This window comes from Mesocricetus auratus, unplaced genomic scaffold (genome assembly GCF_017639785.1).
Source record: "Mesocricetus auratus isolate SY011 unplaced genomic scaffold, BCM_Maur_2.0 Super-Scaffold_100026, whole genome shotgun sequence".
In the NCBI taxonomy this organism is placed as follows: Eukaryota; Metazoa; Chordata; class Mammalia; order Rodentia; family Cricetidae; genus Mesocricetus; species Mesocricetus auratus.
In genome coordinates, this window is record NW_024429207.1 from 8,241,917 (window position 1) to 8,259,465 (window position 17,549).

At 40.1% G+C, this 17,549-nt stretch overlaps 1 protein-coding gene across 1 annotated transcript; it reads right to left on the minus strand.

The window, feature by feature from the left end:
- Positions 1 to 24: 24 nt before the first annotated feature.
- Positions 25 to 17,544, minus strand: Ufsp2 (UFM1 specific peptidase 2). Its single transcript, XM_013110869.3, has 12 exons — positions 17,444 to 17,544; positions 15,102 to 15,180; positions 13,839 to 14,016; positions 13,691 to 13,757; positions 12,937 to 13,094; positions 12,365 to 12,557; positions 11,151 to 11,297; positions 6,819 to 6,983; positions 6,476 to 6,600; positions 4,489 to 4,565; positions 3,292 to 3,416; positions 25 to 261 (listed from the first exon to the last, which is right to left on the minus strand). The coding sequence occupies exons 2-12, from the start codon at positions 15,163 to 15,165 to the stop codon at positions 175 to 177; spliced, it is 1,386 nt and encodes a 461-aa protein (XP_012966323.1). The 5' UTR covers positions 15,166 to 15,180; positions 17,444 to 17,544; the 3' UTR covers positions 25 to 174.
- Positions 17,545 to 17,549: the final 5 nt, after the last annotated feature.

Consider the following 17,549-nt stretch of genomic DNA (forward strand, 5'->3'; position numbering starts at 1 on the left):
AGACCCTCCCCCAAGGGTTCAGGATGAGAGTGCATCTCTCATTGTTGGATGGGAGTCCAAAGTCCATTTGTATACCTGGGATAAATACTGATCTATTGCCCAAGGCTCAATAGATTACCTAGGCCTCTTCACTGACACCCACATTCAGGGACTCCAAGATAATTTAAATAGCATTTAAACAGCATTTGGTCGTTGAGGAAGGCATAAGTTATAGTATGCATCCTTGTTCCAAAAGTCTGGGCTCTTCCATCCACACCAGCCCTAGATTTGGAAGGAAGGAAAGAAAACCTTTTATAACCCAAGATTCCACAATGGAAACTACCCCTGTCAGCAGGACCCCGACATAAGACTTAGACACCAATCGAATTCAAGGATTTTCAAAGTGAAGAACAGTAACTTTTTTGTCAACTTGATACAAGCTACCATCATCTGGGAAGATGAACCTCAATTGGAAAAATGCCTCTATCAGATTTGCCTGTGGGGAATTGTCTTTATTGATAATTGATGTGGGAGGGCCCAGTACACGAGGGCAGTGCCTCCCTGGGCAGGTGGTCTTGGATCATACGAGAAAAACAGAAAAGAAAATTAAGCCGAGCAAGCCGGTGAGTGGCTTTCCTCCACAACCGGCCTGCAGCTCTTACCCTGACTTCTGGACTGTGAGATGAAATAAACCCTTTCCTCTCCAAGTTGCTTTTGATTATGGCGGTTATCACAGCAACAGAAAATAAACTAAGACATCCTTTCCATACAGATTTTAAACAGAACAAATCTTTAACACTTAACTCTAGAAGTCATCAAAAAACAAAATAAAAATTACTTCTAGCGATTGTTAGTTCAGACACTACTTCATTGGTTCTAATATATAGGGCATCAGTAGCTGTAATAGCTTTATTGGCAAACTTTTATTTAGTAGTCTGCACATATGTGCTATTCAGTGACACTTTAGATATGAAATATGGGACCCAAGCCAGCCCCATGAGTTCTATGTTTTTTATCCTCATGGGCTGTTTGCTTTCCAGTCTTTATTTCAGTTTAATCCTTTCCTCCTGCAAAGAATAATTTTTCGTGGTTTAATTATAAATTTGAAAGTTGTATCAAGTTTCTTCTAGGACCACTCATTTTCTCTTTTTGAGACAAGAGTCTTAAACTTAGCCCATGCAGTTCAGCCTGGGCCTTGAATTAGTTGTACACCTCCCACCCATGCTGGGATTACAGGTGTGTGCCACCACGCCCAGATTGATTTTACTGAAGGAAGCTGATGACTGGCCTGTGCTACATCGAGGTCAAATGCAATGCGGAATACTTAGGCTGAGAGCTGAGTTACTCTGACTCAGAGGTTGCTGGTGTCTGGAGAAGACCTGAACTCTACATAGGACAGAGTGCATTAGCTCTTTTACAGAATGGAGGAGGGAGAGGTCACTGAATATGTTCCTTTTTCTTCCCCTCTCTCTTTTTGTTAATTGTGAAAATTTAAACAAGATCAGAGTAGACAAATAACATTGTACACTATCTGCTTTGGCGTTTTACTCTTACACAGTCAGACCTTTTAGAAACCAGATTTTTTTTTAAGAGATCGAGAAATAGGCATAGTGTGTGCCAAAAAGACATGTATCTGTATTTCCTGATGACCAGCCTGGGAGGTCAAACAGGAAAGCTAGGAGGTGTTATGGCTAATCTTGGTTGTCAACCTGACATACCTGGGAAGAGAAAATGTGAACTGAGGAATGCCTCCATTACGTGGCCTGTGGGCATGAGTGGGGTCATTTCTATTGCTAATTGGAAGAGGAGGGCCTCGCCTACTGTGGATAGCACCCCCCTTTAAGTGAGTGGTCCTGAGTTGTGTAAGATAGCAAGGTGAGCCAGCCAGTAAACAAGAGGACTCACCTGATCCATGGGAACCAAGGACAGTGGAGCCCACCTGAGGCTGTGCCTTGGCTTCAGTTTGCTGTATGCATCAGAGGGCTAAAGGGCTTTCTGCTGTTAAATCATTCTACAAAAATGTAACTGGCAACATTCTCAGGGAAAGTAATCAGGGATGATGGCTCCCTTTATCTAATTGCTTCAGGATAATTCCGTCAGGGCAAAGCCCATTAGTCAGTCAGAAAGAAGCACATTTTTTAACTGTATCGCTCCCATGATGAAACAGTCAAGGTCTCCACTTGCTTTTAAGATAAAAATCTAAATCCTAGCTCAGCTTTTCTGCCTGTCTCCCTTGCCCCCACCTCACCGGGATATGTAGTTCATGCAGTTTGGGGAACAGGCTATCTTTCTCTTCCCTTCATCTAAGGAGTTCTTCCACAGCTTTCTAAGCCTAAACCTGCATACTTCTTGTCTGAGAATCCTTTTGGAGGGTCCCCTGTCCCTCTCTAGTAGACTGAGAGCCCCTCAGAGATGTTTAGCACTATGGCTGACATTGATTGGGTACTCATAAATGCCAGATGAATCGATACTTTGCTACTGAAAGGGAAAATGTTGCTATTATTTTAAAATTTAAAAATCACTTTTATTTATTTTGTGTTTGTGGAGGTCAGAGGACAACTTGCAGGAGTTAGTTTTTGTCTACCAAGTGGGATCTGGGGATCAAACGCAGGTCCTCAGGTTTGGTAGAAAGTGTTTTTATCTGCTGAATCATCTCACCAGCCTTTCATGTGAGAATTAGCTGCCTATAAATCAATTCAGGTTTATGCCCCATGTAGTCAATATTATGCCAACAAATACTTCTAAATTTGTTTCAGCTTCTAGTCTTTATAGAATGATTATGTTATGTGTACATAAATGAGAAGTAGTCACATCTTCGTAATGACTGGCATTTTGTTTATCTATTGGTTCACTGATTGTATATCTGTCCTTGAGGTGTTGATGCCCTGGAGCTGGAGTTACATGTGGTTGTGAGCCACATTTAGTCTGTGCTGGGCACTGAACTTGGGTCCTTTGTAAGACGGGCAAGAGCTCTTAACCGCTCAGTCTCCTCTTCAGAGTTGATTTAAGTTTATTCTGCTATCCTGTTTTAAGACAGTGATGAGAACACAACTGTATATGCTACAAACTCTGCAAAGGAAATATGTCACGTTCTATTATGATGTTTAGTAAATAGCAAAGCTTTTAAAAATGTTGTCTTTTGTGATTCCTGTTGTCTTTCCTATATAAAATATAATTACGCAACAGACTTAGAAACACTGCTGTGAGGACAACTGCCCTTGGCTTATTATCTTTGTTAATGGCCAGGCAGCAGTCTTTCATTTCTGGCTCTTTTTACCTTGTGTCTTATACTTATGTGATATGGATATTTACCTTTTCCAAGATTACTTGCAGATCTTCAGCACCTGTATAATGTGGGTCTAGAATTAGAAATTTTATCTGCCCCGTAGTTTCATTCCATGCAACTCCTAGTATTGTGTGAGCCAATACTCCTCCCCCTAGGAAAAAAGAAATACATAATGGCATAAATTAATTTCAACTGCTTATTCAGTTCAAATAAAAAACTATTGTTTTGCCTATTAATTGACTTAAGACAGTATCAGAACAGTCTGCCCAATATTGTAAAAGACCATGATGGCAAATATACTTGAAAGGATAAGATTACATGATTAATAACTGCTGTGTTACATATGGAACTATATAAGAAACACTGTGATCATATTTATAATCATATAAAGTTTATATTCTATCGCTATATCCATAAAACCCTAAAATCAACTGAGGAAGGGCCACCAAGGGGCCAAACTCCACCCAGTGCAGCACTGATCACAGAGGTCCCTCTCCTGCTCTTGCATCTGCGGAGCATCTCTAGGCCATCACCCATTCGGTCCTCTGGATATGCTGCTGACATCTACCTACCTCCTTTTCTTACACACTAGTGTCTTCCACCTTCTGTTAGTTTTTCAGAGAATCATATATCTTTAGCTCAATTAATCAAATCTTCTTTTACAAAGAAAACTCACCAAAGGTAAGCAGTCTGTTGTGCCACAAAACCAACCAAGTTAGTGACAGAGTCATGACTTATGGTGCTTTGCCAAGTGGCTATCACTTTTAAAAATACTGCTCTTGGCTCTTTTAAATGTTCAAACAGTTATCATTTTCTTTTTAGCATTTATTCTTAGTTACCAAATCTTTTTTGCAACTCCTCTACCCTTTGGAAATTAAAATTCAGAATGGTGTGTATAAATTTACTCTAAAAAGTTTAAATTTTTATTTTATGTGTATGGGTGTTTTGCCTGCATCTATGTCTGTGGACCACATGATGCCTTGAAGAGAGGCACTGGACTCTCTGAAACTGGAACTATGATGATTGTGAGCCACTATAGAGGAATTGAACCCAGGTCTTCTGGAAAATCCCCCAGTGCTTTTCACCACTAAGCCATCTCTTCAGACCCAGTTTTTAAGATGTTTAAAATGACTAGCTTTTATGTAACATTAAAACATTATACGCCTAATTTTTACTTATTCTCTACTCTGCCAAGAGAACTCGACATGTCCAAAACACCTTACCAATCATTACTGGAGTGCCCACATTCTGGAAATGGTTGGCCAGTTCCCGTCCTTGAGAGGCCATTTCTGAACCTTGACTAAATAAAAAGAAATCATCTCTTATTAGAAAACTATTTGCAGTATTCAATCAAGTAATGAGTTGGGGAGGACAATACTTTTAATCTTTTTGTTTGTTGATCTTGAAAAAAGATTAAGTGGTAGGGACCTGATTCAGATACAACTTAAAGCAATGTAAACGTTAACTTTTTCAGGACACTAACTAGGGAAGAAACGGAAAGATTCCAGCTTTCTGCTTCTTTGGATTTTTAACATGAGACTGAAACTGGTCACCTTGTTATTTTTCACAGTCTATATATTCTTTTTATCTTAAAATTAGGGTCAGTAACACCTATCCCATGTAGAAGATAGGAGGAGAGTGCACCATATCGTGGAATAATTGGACATACTAAGTCCATTTCACTTTTGAGAAGAGACAGACAGAGGGAGCAGTACTTATACTCCTCAGCATTCCAAGTTGACAATGCCGTAAGAGTTTATTTAGTATCTCTAACTATCACACATCAGAGCTTAGCCACACACCTTGCTTGTTGCCCTTCATGAAAGGTTAGCTGAGAGCTAACTTCTTGCTACTGCTCACCATCATCAGAGTCTTACACTGCATATTTGAAAGATCAAATGATAAGCCCAAAAGAAATTTCCCATCATTATAAAGTTAAAAAAAATGTAAGCAGAATCATCAATAGAACCATTCCTTTTGTGGATGTAATAGGTGGGGTGAAACCTGGTAAACTCTTGGCTGAACACATATGAGCTCCTTTGAGTTAAACTCATGTAGTCAGGTGTGGTGGCAACTGTCTTTCACCTCATTAGCCCCAAACTTTACTTTTTAAAAACAGTTCTTTAATACTTTATCTGACATCATTTCTCACTGTTTTTCACAATTCCAACAGTAAGATCAAACATACTTTTCAGTACTCAGACAATAGACACGGTTACTGTAGTTATCAATACAAGACAGTTTAAAATGTAAGTTCATGGGGAAAGTCTTTAAATATTTAACTTACTATTTAACAAAGTAGAAGAAAAGTCATTCCCAGTTTTTTTACGTTATGCCTAGGAGTTGGGTGGGATGGGATCCCAGTACTGGTTTGCCTAAAATAGCTGATCATTATACTAGGCATAGCTAGAATCATCTTCTGGGGTGATAGACATGTCCCCCCAAACTGCTTAGCCCAGTTCATTGGGCGATGTTCTCACTCTGACAACCATTATGTCCCTACTCAAGGCTGCATAAATGTGGTTCATCAGGCTTCTGTCTGTCTCAGCCTCTAGGGCATATCTGTTATAACCTGGGGAATATCAAACTCAGGACTATTCCCTGCCTGAGCCAGGGAGCTCTTGTCTCTTGGGAGATTTTAGTGCTGACTGCAGTAATGTTATATCTTATTTATTTATTAAAGTGAATATTTTACTATATGTGAGAAATCAGAGTATAACATTTGTGGTGATGAAATTAAAAGCTTCTTAGACCTTTAATAAAAAATTAAGTTATGGTCAGAGAAACTGATATATGCTAATTTATATATTCTCTTATTAGAATTGTATAAAATGTAAACTGAATATAATATTTGTATATTTGTTGGTTTATTAACATGTTAGCAAGAAAAAGAACAGAGAAAAAACATAATAGTCAGTGATCAACATTTGGTTTTCTCCTTATAAACTTTTTGAAGATTTAAACATTGGAAAACTACATTTTGTATCTAGAACTTTACCCAAAGATGTCTAAGTTTTCCATATTTAGACTAAAATTAGGTCTAGAGAATACATGTATATGTCACAACTTGTTTAAAAAATGAGATAATAAAGCAATAAGATAACGAGGAAGAGCAATGAGTAGAAAGGAAATGTCATCTTCTATTATTTTAATAAAAATGGTGAACTGTCCCTTTAAAAATGATGTATCCAGTTTATAAAGTATCCTTACCTAACAAACAGTATTCTTGAAGTTACACCAACCAGTTGGTTTAGTACCAGCTGTACTTCAATAGATCCAATCCATTGCCGTGATCCCACAAATGCTGCTGGTTTGTCACCAGCATCAACAAGAGCCTTTATGTATTAAAAACACACACACACACACAAATAAAAATCCATATGCAATACAGCTATTAATATTTATGTTTAGGGTATTGTGATTCATTACCAGTAAGATAATCCATTTTCTTCAAAATAAAAATAAATCTGTGCCAAGGGGTAATAATAATCAACGACATATTAAAAGCTAGTGGAACACAAATTGGTTTAAGTTAAAATGGCAAGCTTTGTACCTGCTGAATCTCTCTGTGTGTCGGAACGGACCTCTCTGTGTAACCCTGATGTCTGAACCATGAGCAGATTGTCTGCAGGGACCGATAAGCACAGCCCCAGCCATTGTCATCTATCCGATCCTGCATATAGTGATGATAAGCGTAGATGCCCTGGACCACACACATCTGTAAAAAAGAAATGCAGTGAAATACTAAAGACAGAGGGCACATTCTGTAGAAACACCAGAGTCACAATTACTGTAGACAGTGAAGAATTTTACTTCAGACAGTGGTTCTCAACCTCTGGGTCACGATCTTTTTCACAGAGGTCACCTAGGACCATCAGAAAACACAGGTATTTGTATTACAATTCCTAACAACAGCAAAATTATGGTTCGAAAGTACAACTGAAAATAATTTTATGGTCGGGGGCACTACAACATGAGGAACTGTATTAAGGGGTGGCAGCACCAGGAAGGTTGAGAGCCACTGCTTTAGGCCCTTATGAAAATGCCTTCAGGGAACAATGACTTAGTATCATATCCTTTTGGTTTTTTCTTACAGTCCAGAGTCCTTCCCAATGGTCCTACTTAGAAACCTGCTAGAAAGATTTGTGTTCTGGCTCAACAATTCTAGCTCCTTATACTTTCCCCTTTCTTAATTTAATTTGGTTTTGAATATGCCAATGATTATCCGATCTGAAGCTTCTTATTTTCTTGGCTGGAAATGTCTTTTTCCCAATTAATTTTGCAGCATGAACCCTTTTCCACTTAGGTCTCTGTTCAAATGCCACGGCCAGGCTACATAAAAATGGCATGCTCACTTTCTCTCCACCTGCCCTTTGCCATGGCTATCCCCTCTCTCCTGACTTCACGTGTGTGTGCATGCGCACATATTTCAAATCTGATTATACTGCTAATGTCTGTCTGCCCACAACGGCACATGGGCTTGTAAGCTGTGCTGTACCTTATTCATCTCTAGGCGCTAATTCCCCCAAAGGCAGGACAGACAGCTGAAAAACATGCTGCTGCTGAGTACATGATGACGGAGGAAGGAGGAATAAAGGACTACAGAACACACATAAGTAGGTTCCGTACACTGAGGCACAGGAGCCATGCTTCTGCAGGTTTGTAACCCTGCCATCGGCTACAGCTCAAGTGTGTGTGCTCCTAGTGACTACCAGAGGCACTGGGGACACAAGGCTCTCCCTTGCAGCACAATGCTAAAAATTAACATTTTTGACAAAGCATATTATTTTTTAAAACTTGGCATTTCGGGGAAGACAGGGTACTCCCAAGATGATTAGGCAAATTGACAAAGCATGAACTGAATATGTATAATCAGACCATTTGCTAGGGAAAAAAATAGCTGCTCCCAAAGATATCTCTGTCCTAGCCTCCAAAACAACTCCACCCCACTTTACATACATGGAGAGGTGAGGGTTACTCTGGTCTATGCAGATAGGCACTAAATGCATGCATACACATTTTTCTCACAGGGGAACAAGAGGAATCAACTCTGACCACAGCCAAGAAACGCTAGCACCATCTGAAGCGGAGGAAACAAAGAATGGACACTCCTCAGGCGCCTGCGGAAGAGGATGGCCCTGGGGATACTTTTAGGTCAACCACCTGATGCTGATTTTGGACTTCCAGCTTCCAGAGCTGTGACAGACACATTTCTTCCGTCTGCGCCTACCCAGTATGTATCGTCTGTCACAGTCTGTCTTCAAGCAAATGAGTCCTCTGCTTTAGAACCTCTTCCTAACAGCAGGCAAAAGTCATAAATGTGTGGCGGACATTAAATAATTTTCTAAAAGAAAGATTGAAGTACCATCATATGGAAATATAAAATACTTAAAAGTAAATAAATCAAAAATCAGATTAAAATTACAGAATATAACAAAAGTAGTAGCATTTTATCTGCAACTTAAGACTCCACATTAGAGAACAGGAAAGACTAACAATATGCTAAGTTCCAATTTAAGAAAGTAGAAGAGATACATGAAATCAAAGAAACAAAGTAAAAACCCCATATTAGTGAGACAGAAAACAAAAGTTATAAAGAGGGGTCATCAAAGGCAAATATTTAAAGAAAGGAAAAAATAAAGTAATATGAAGAATTAAAAAGAAAATATAACTATATGAATTAAAACCTAGGTAAATGTGACTCACAAAAGGAAAAACATCCCATAATCACTAACAAAACTGAATGTTATTAGGAATATTCGTAAGGCTGGAGAGGTGGCTCAGCAGTTAAGAGTGCATACTGCTCTTGGGGAGGGAGGATTTGAGGTCAGTTCCCAGCACCCACACCAGGCAGCGCACAACCTCCTGTTAATCAACTCAAGAGGGATATAGTATCTCTGCCTTCCACGGCCATCTTCACACAGGTGCCCACACACAATTAAAATAAAATCTCTTAGAAAAGAGACAGGGTTTTTCTGTGTAACAGCCCTGGCTCACAGAGATCTGCCTGCCTCTGTCTCCTGAGTGCTAATTTTATAGATGTGTGCTATCACTGTCCCACAATGAAAAAAATCTTAACAAAATATCATCAAAGGGAATAAGACATGATAATGAGCACAGTAAACTGGATTTATATAATGAACATATCCATTATTACTGGGAGATCAGATGAAGTGTTTAGGGGTAAATAACATAATGTTTATAACTTTCCGTGAAATGGTTCAGGGGAATAAAGAGATAAAAATGAAACAAAAATAGCATATATATGCACAGGAGTTCTAAAAATAGTTTGAGAGATAAATATTCAAGTTAGGAGCTTATAGAGGGTCACTCAGAGTTCCATTGTACCATTATATTCTCTATTTCTTACTCTATGATTCAGTAACAGAGCAAGATCGTAGTAACAATGGGTTTCTCTGGATTTCTTCCTATCTTCTCAAAGTAAGTGAAATCATTTATCATCTCTAAAATGCTGACTCTTGACTCATGGAGTATATGTAATGGTGGGTGTCCAGCTAATGCTATTTCTAGAGGAAGCTGGTTGTTCATGCAGATGGGGATATTATGGCTAAGACCAAAACAGGACTCCTCAGTCCTCTCTCCCCGTTCCCACAGCCTTTATCATTTGATTCTTAGATTTCCCTGAGAAACTCAGAAGGTACTGAATGAAGGCCACCACAGACAGCCAGTCATTTCCTTTCTTTGAGACCTACATTGAGATGTGCATGGTAAGCCCAGCAGTAAGAGCAGAGGGTACAGTTGAGAAGAACACACGCTGAACAGCTTAGAGGCCCAGGAAAACGTTCTACACAACTGAACAATGCAGATACAGACTGCAGAAGGCTGCCAAAGAGAGGGCGGGCAATCAGGAGCCAAGCACACACGGGGGAAGCCGTGGAATGCCAGCAAAGAGTCAGCTAGGCCGTCAGAGAGCCGGAGTCAGCTCCAGTCCCTGCACCACTGTTTCTAAGAAACCTGGATGTTCCTGTGCTCCCACTCTTGGATGACAATGAGACTTTCATGTATCCTTAATTTAACCCCTATCCTCGAGCTCTGACAATCCAGTTAGCTAAGCTACTTACATCGAGAGTCTGCAACCAGATACATGCTATACAGTATAGCGTGCAGCATCTTAGCCTTGTCCTTACTGTGGCTTGGGGAAACTTTCCCCATAATTAGCATGATTAGTCAAGTGCAGAGTGAGAAAAAAGGAACAAACCTTTAGAGAAATCAGAGAATGTTGTTTAGGAGGAGAAATGTGGTAAATACTCTCTATTTATAACCCTTTAAGATCATTTCATCTAAAGATCTTTTTTGATGCAGTCTCGACTTGCTGAGATTAAAGGCATGTGTACTGCCCCTCTAAGCTAATTACTGCTATTTTTTAAAAAGAAGACTCTGTGTGTGTGCATGCTAGAAGACAGCCTAAGGTCTCCTAGGGCTGCACTGACAGCAGCTGTGAGTCGTTTGATGTGGGTGCTTGTAACTGAACTCGTGAACGACCTAAGGAGAACAGCAAACACTCTTAAATACTAAGCCACTGCTCCACCCACTAACTCCAGCTATCTTAAAGGAGGTTTTTTTTGTTTGTTTGTTTGTTTGGTTTTTTTGAGACAGGGTTTGTCTGTGTAGCCTGGAACTCACTCCGCAGACCAGGCTGGACACCTGTCTTTGCCTCTGGAGTGTTGGGATTAAAGGTTTGTAGCACCACATCTGGCTCCTTAAACGAGGTTTTAAACAAAGGCTTAAAAGAGACAAGTGTTAAGTTCTTTTTTTAGGAATGACGAACAGTAGGAATCAATTGTTAAAAGCTTCTCTTGGGAACCAATCCAAAACAATGAATGCCAACAATAGGCCAACTCTTGTGAGAACTAGTTAGACTCACCACACTACCCTCTATGTTTGGCGGACTCAGATAAGCATGTGGGTTCCTAATGCAGCCGTCTTTATATGGTTCATCTGGAAAGTGGTACGCGTTAGCCCTTTTGAAATAAGGTCTGTCATGTGGCAGACTGAAGAGGTCATGTAACTCCTAAATCAAACCAGAATCAATAAACAAAGAGAAGAATTTTAGATGCTTAGTAAAACACTCAAAATCAGTAATTATTAAGCAAAACATGTTAGCAGTAAGTTTTCAAAAACATGACTTAATTCATTAAGGTCAATTGGTGAAAACCTGAAACCAACTTACATTCCTCTAGCAGAGACTAGAAGGGAAGACAGAAACATAAAAATAACTTGCTAGAATTGGGATATTTCGTAAATCAGAAATTAGAATTCACAATGATATGTTAAAGTACTTTGGAAAACCATGTTTATAATACTTTAGACATTTAAGTGCAATTATAAGATGGCATGAATATACCAGCACTTATAATGCACTATTTTCTCAACCTCATAAAAACATACAATAGTTATTCAAGAAGTCTGGCCAATTGCCCATGTACTCTATTGGTTTCAATAGGTCAGCTTGCATAGTGTCTGAAAATCAACTTTGGAGCAGTATGGAGGGCTAGCGTTACACTACAAATTACAAACATAATTTGATGAGTGCCAGACAATGCCACAGGTCCAAAAGACATATTCTAAGAACCAGTCCTTTTGTTGATAAATCTCATTTCTTTAAATGCTGGACAGGTTTTCGACAAAACTTCTCTAATGAAACTTAAACAACCTTTGTGGTTGCAGTAATACCATGTATCACAGTCAGAATTAGCATGGATTCCATCATTCCTTCTGCACTGCACTGCTGTCTCTCTCACAGATCTGGAGGTAACGGCTGAGGAAGGGATTTCATAACATACATCAGCTACTCTAGGCATTAAGCATCTTTCCATTTCTATTTTTCACTATGGAAAATGATAAAATCTCATGATTATGTGATCCACACTGAAAACCGAAATCAAAATGTTACATGCCATACTAAGCTAGCATGTTTTCATTACTAAACATATTACAAAGAAATTTCATGAAATTTTTATACAGCAGCCCATTTCTATACTTTTAAATTTAACCATAAAATAATTTATATTTACTACAAATTATACTTAAGCAAAACTCAAACAAAGGGACTTCTTCTCATAACTGGTCCACTTTTACCTTTCTATAGGCCTGCAGCTGAGCATCTGGAATTCCTGATGGATATAAAACTGTCACAAGATTTTTTTTCCCTGGCAGTAGGAAGTGCAGTGGTTCAGGGACTACAATAGATGTTCCTTTCATATATCTCAAAATGCATTTTTCCACATCAACTAGTTGGTTGTGAACTGCATCCACTAGAAGTTTTCGAACTCTGTAGAAGAAAATATTTAAGTGAATTAACAAAAGATATGGCGGCTACAATGAAGATGTATAGCTAATATGAAAGTAAAAAAACTTTCACTGGACAAGGCTTGTCAAACAAAGTCTAAATTATGTAAAGTCCAAGTAACTATATTTTCTCTGGCTGGATAACGGGAAGCCTTCTAGGTTTCAGTGCACTATCCTACCTCTTCCAAATAAATATTTAATCATTCAATAACTCTTAGGCTGAAAATAAGGAGTATATCACAGTAAAACCAGCCCACCACCCTGGATATGGCTTGTGTCATATTTTTAAAAGAACTCAGTTCTGCTTACTTTACAGCAGGGTCCTCATTTAAATGTGGCAGTAGTACTAAAAATATACCTACTTTCCCCAGGCTTCTTCTGGAGCAACAGCTACAACTGCATCGATTGGCAAGTTCATATTAATGTAGTGGTGTTCTTCATTTTCCCTTTCAATGATGGGGGCTGTGGCTCCCAGAGAGGTTGATATTTCCAGCATGAGATCTATGTTTACTATCTGTTGCTGTACAGACAGACAGTTAAGAGTCAACTTGTGAAACATTAAACACTGAATATGAAGGGTAAATAGAGGTTTAAGTGATGATATATAAAGCTACATTATAGAGAGTAAGTTCAGGAAATGCCTCTCTGCTCCAGAACAGTCTGTATGAATGCAGGGTGTGTGGCAAATAAAGATGGAACCAGACTGTCCACAGGGTTGGGGCCATGTGTAGGGCACCCCTGGGTTAATATGCTATTCTTTCCACGGTTGCACAGACCTAAAGTAAAAACAGAAAACAGAAAATCTCCAAATAACATTGCTCAGCAGGTGGATTTCTGTTGTGTTTGGTCTACTTATCAAGTTTATGAATGAGTTTTTTTTTTTACTTTTAAGCAAAACTGAGATCAGTTTTGTCTTTTCGGGATAAAAATAAAATAAAACCTTCAAAATTACACATTACAAGAAGAAAACATGTTTAGATATGTAAAACGGACACATAACATTTCTAGGCCTCTGTATTCTAGGAGGGCAAGATTAAATTATGACCTATACTAACTTAGCTCCAAATCCAAGGATTTAATTTTGCTTTTATCTGTAGAAAAGACAGATCTGCTTACCATGTCTGATGACTTTTTGTCTTTCTTTTTTGTGAATTTTCGCTTTGTATCCTCTTCCTGCTCAAATCTAAAATTTAAATGTACAAAGACATTTACAAGTGCGAAACGATGCTTTGAAAATATTTCCAGAAACTGTCTAAACACTCACTGGACGAGGTGCACTATGTTCTTACAGGGGGAGCTGTCAGTCAGCTCGCCTGCGTTTGTGACACCGTTGGGCCACAGATACACAGAGCTGTTGGAGACTCTGAACACGAGAGCGTCTGAAGCCAGCTTGGTAGTCAGGTCGTTCAACACCTGTCTTAGTGCGTTCTTGACAAACATTTCTAAACGAAAGGCAAACAAATCAGAAGATTCTCAAACTTTGGACAGGGATGTTTTTAAACACCAGGCAAAAACAGAAGACAGCAGACATGACTCTCAAGTGCCCTCCCTACTTTTCAATCACTAGCACAATTCTGGCCTCTCCATCTTTAGAATTCTGAGACCATAAATTTCATCTAATGGCTTTTAGTGTGTCTGTAACAATTTACAACCAATACTGGCTTTTAAAAATGATTGTTATAAACATTTTCATACCCTCAAGGGTATGAGTGCAGCCACTCTTCGTGCTCCATTCATTTTTCATCCCTTACCTTCTGAACGCCTGTGGGCTCTAACATCCCGACAGCATTTGTAGGGATGATTTCATTTATCATCAGGTCGTTACCCAGTGTCCTTCCAATCTCACATTCTCTACCCTCTTTTCTGACCACTCTCCCCTGACTTTCAGATTCCACTAAGTGCTCCCTGGAAACCTGAACACAATGTCCCAGCGGCATCTAAAAAGTACGGCATCTTGGCTGTAATTTCCCACATCTCTCCCTGGGTACTCGGTATCTCAAGTTTTCGGCATCAGCGCCAGCTAGCAGACATCCTGGGATTTCCCTTATAAAAATCCCCATGAGTTTCTTCTCCTACAAATTTCTTCTAACATTCCAATACACTACAGCATTTAAAAGAGTTGGGTACCAGGACATGGGGTAACACACCATACAATTACAGCTCTGCAATGTGCAGCTCCCGCAGTCTATTTACCTCTCTCTCTCTCTCTCTCTCCCTCCCTCTCTCTCTCTCTCTCTCTCTCTCTCTCTCTCTCTCTCTCTCTCTCTCTCTCTCTCTCTCTCCCTCCCTCCCTCCCTCCCTCCCTTCCCCCCTCTCTCTCTGTGCCTGTGTAAAAGACAATTTTCTTCCAAGACAGCCCTAAAGGTTCACAAGAAAGGTTAAATCTTTTAATTTACAGAGGTGCCCTGTGGGCTAATAAGGAAGTTAAAATATAGTATTTAAATTTGAGTTTAGTTTATTCTCTTATCTCATCCTCAAAATCCATAACTATAAATCCGATAATAAAAGAAGTTTGGGGAAGACGTACCTTTAGGAGAGGCTAGCTGAAAAGCCAGATCAAAGCCTCCTCTTATTCTGAAGAGTATATCCATAGCTTTGAGGGTCACCTAAAACAAATGTAACAATTCCCTTGTGAAGCAGGACAAACTCATCTTCACATGAATTAGAATCCACTTCAGTTTAGGATATGGCATTAATTCTGCACTGTTTTCACGAGTTAATTCCTTATGCAAATCCTAAAAAAGGGTTTTTCAAACCACAGTTTCATACTGAAATCACCCAGGGAGCTTAAACCTCTGACACCCAGGAGCCATGGCCAGAGTCTCTAGTTCACTGGCATAAGGCTGTCCCAGGCACAAGGATAGTAAAAGCCTTCTGGATTCCTTTCATAGTGGTTACAATGTGAAAAAGTGGCTCAGAAGCAATGTGCTCATGCTGTTAAAATCAGTCTTGATGCATTTAGCAATGGTATGAAAACATCAACGGTAAAAAAAAAAATCTAGTTTAAGAGTGTGACAAGAGCAGGGTGGTGGGAACACTGGGAGGTAGAGGCAGGCAGACCTCTGTGAGTTCAAGACCAGACTAGTCTACAGAGTGAGTTTCCAGGAAAACAACCAGAAGGGTTCACAGAGAAACCTTGCCTTGAAACACACACACACACACACACACACAAGATATGACGAACACTGAGAGATTGTGGCTAAACCAGTGAGAGAAGAAGATGGCGAGAGAAGACACTGGTAGACCTCACTATCTTAAAAAGGCCCAACCATGATTTTACATTTAGAAAGTACACCGAGACTAGGGTGTAACGATGTTAATCTAACTGCCAGCAACAGGAATAGCACATAGAGAAAGCATGTTAGACAGAACTTACATGGCCCGGGTCAATGTTGCCACTGACAGAGAGGGAAAAACAGCATCTGCAGAATGGGAGAGACTAGCAGGTCTTTTACTTAGATCCATATGCTGAGTTTCAGGTAGTGAATGATACACGACAAAAGAGAACGGTATACAACAAAACACCTGTGTCATAATGTGCATTTGTGCGTCCGTGTGTGTGTGTGTGTGTGTGTGTGTGTGTGTGTGTGTGTGTGTGTGTGTGTGTGAGTTTTAAAGACAGGGTTTATCTGTTAAGCTTTGGCTGTCCTGGAACTCACTATATAGACCAGGCTGGACTGGAACTCAGAGATTCACCTGCCTCTGCCTCCCAAGTGCTGGGATTAAATGAGTATGCTACTACCGACTAGCCCAGTAATAAGATGTTTGATAAAGAACAATACTACTATTTCAATAAAAAACTTAAATAAACTGAAGATATAAAAGAGTAAATTTTAACTCAGGTATGATTTTGATTAACTTAATCACCCATGTCTAGTCTCTTCTGTAAATCTGGGGGAAAAAAAAGATACAACTTCCAAGGGTTGTAATGTGAGGATTCCTTAAGAAACCTTAAGAGCCCTATGGTCCCTTTAGGCTTCTGCATCAAGATTCTCTCTGGGAATATAACATTTAAGCCGAAATCTGAAGGGCAAGTAGCTACTGAAAGCTTAAAATAACGTCTAGTAAGACTGGTGTGGAGGTATATGGCTATAATCCCAACACCCAGAAGGAAGATCGGGATTGCAAAGTCATTCCCGGCTGTATACCTAGTTCAAGGGCAGCCTGGGTTTTGTGAGACCATGTCTTAAAGCCAAACCAAAGAAAAAGACCACTTAGAATATGACCCAATTGGAGTTTGGCAGGGTCAAAGGTCAAGGATAGTAAGGGTAAAGAGGGTGATGTTATAGACACTCAGAAGCAGAATCCAAAAGGCTTGATTGTTGACGTGAGGTGAGGCACATGTGTCAAGTGCTTGGTGGGCACAAGAGGGGCGAGCTGGGTTATCCGAAGAGATGTTTTCTGAGCGAGCGGGAGACGATGACTCGGCTCGACAACTGCTGGCTTTGAGTGATCTATTTAAAAGGAAGCAGTTACGTGGATTCATGAATTGGGTTCGGAAGAAAGGAGAGAAAGCTCTGGGTGCAAAGTATAACTGAAGAAGATAAGCATCTACGGTACAGTTGGCGGAACCTGGCTGAGCTACGAAACAGGACCGAAAGCTGGGAGTGCGACGTCACGTAAAAGGGGAGCAGGGTACATGACGGAAGTTGAGCCTGTCTTTCCCAAATCAAAAGTTCTTTCGCGATGACTGGCCCCAGGGTCAGTGTCCCGGTGCTGCTGAGGCGCGGACGTGTAGCAGCTGGGAGACCCAAGTGAAGACGTTTCGCACTGCCACCGTTGGCCCCGCTCCTCCCAGGGGATTGGAGTCTTTCTCTTAAAGGTTGTCGAAGTCCTAGGAGGGAACACGCGACGGTCAGAATCACTTACCAGGCTCCCCACCTGGAGATGACAGGAAAGACGACTTCGCGCACGCCAAGGTCGGCCCGGAAGTGGCGTCAAGGCCAGCCGAAGGCCCGGCTCCGGCAGACGGACT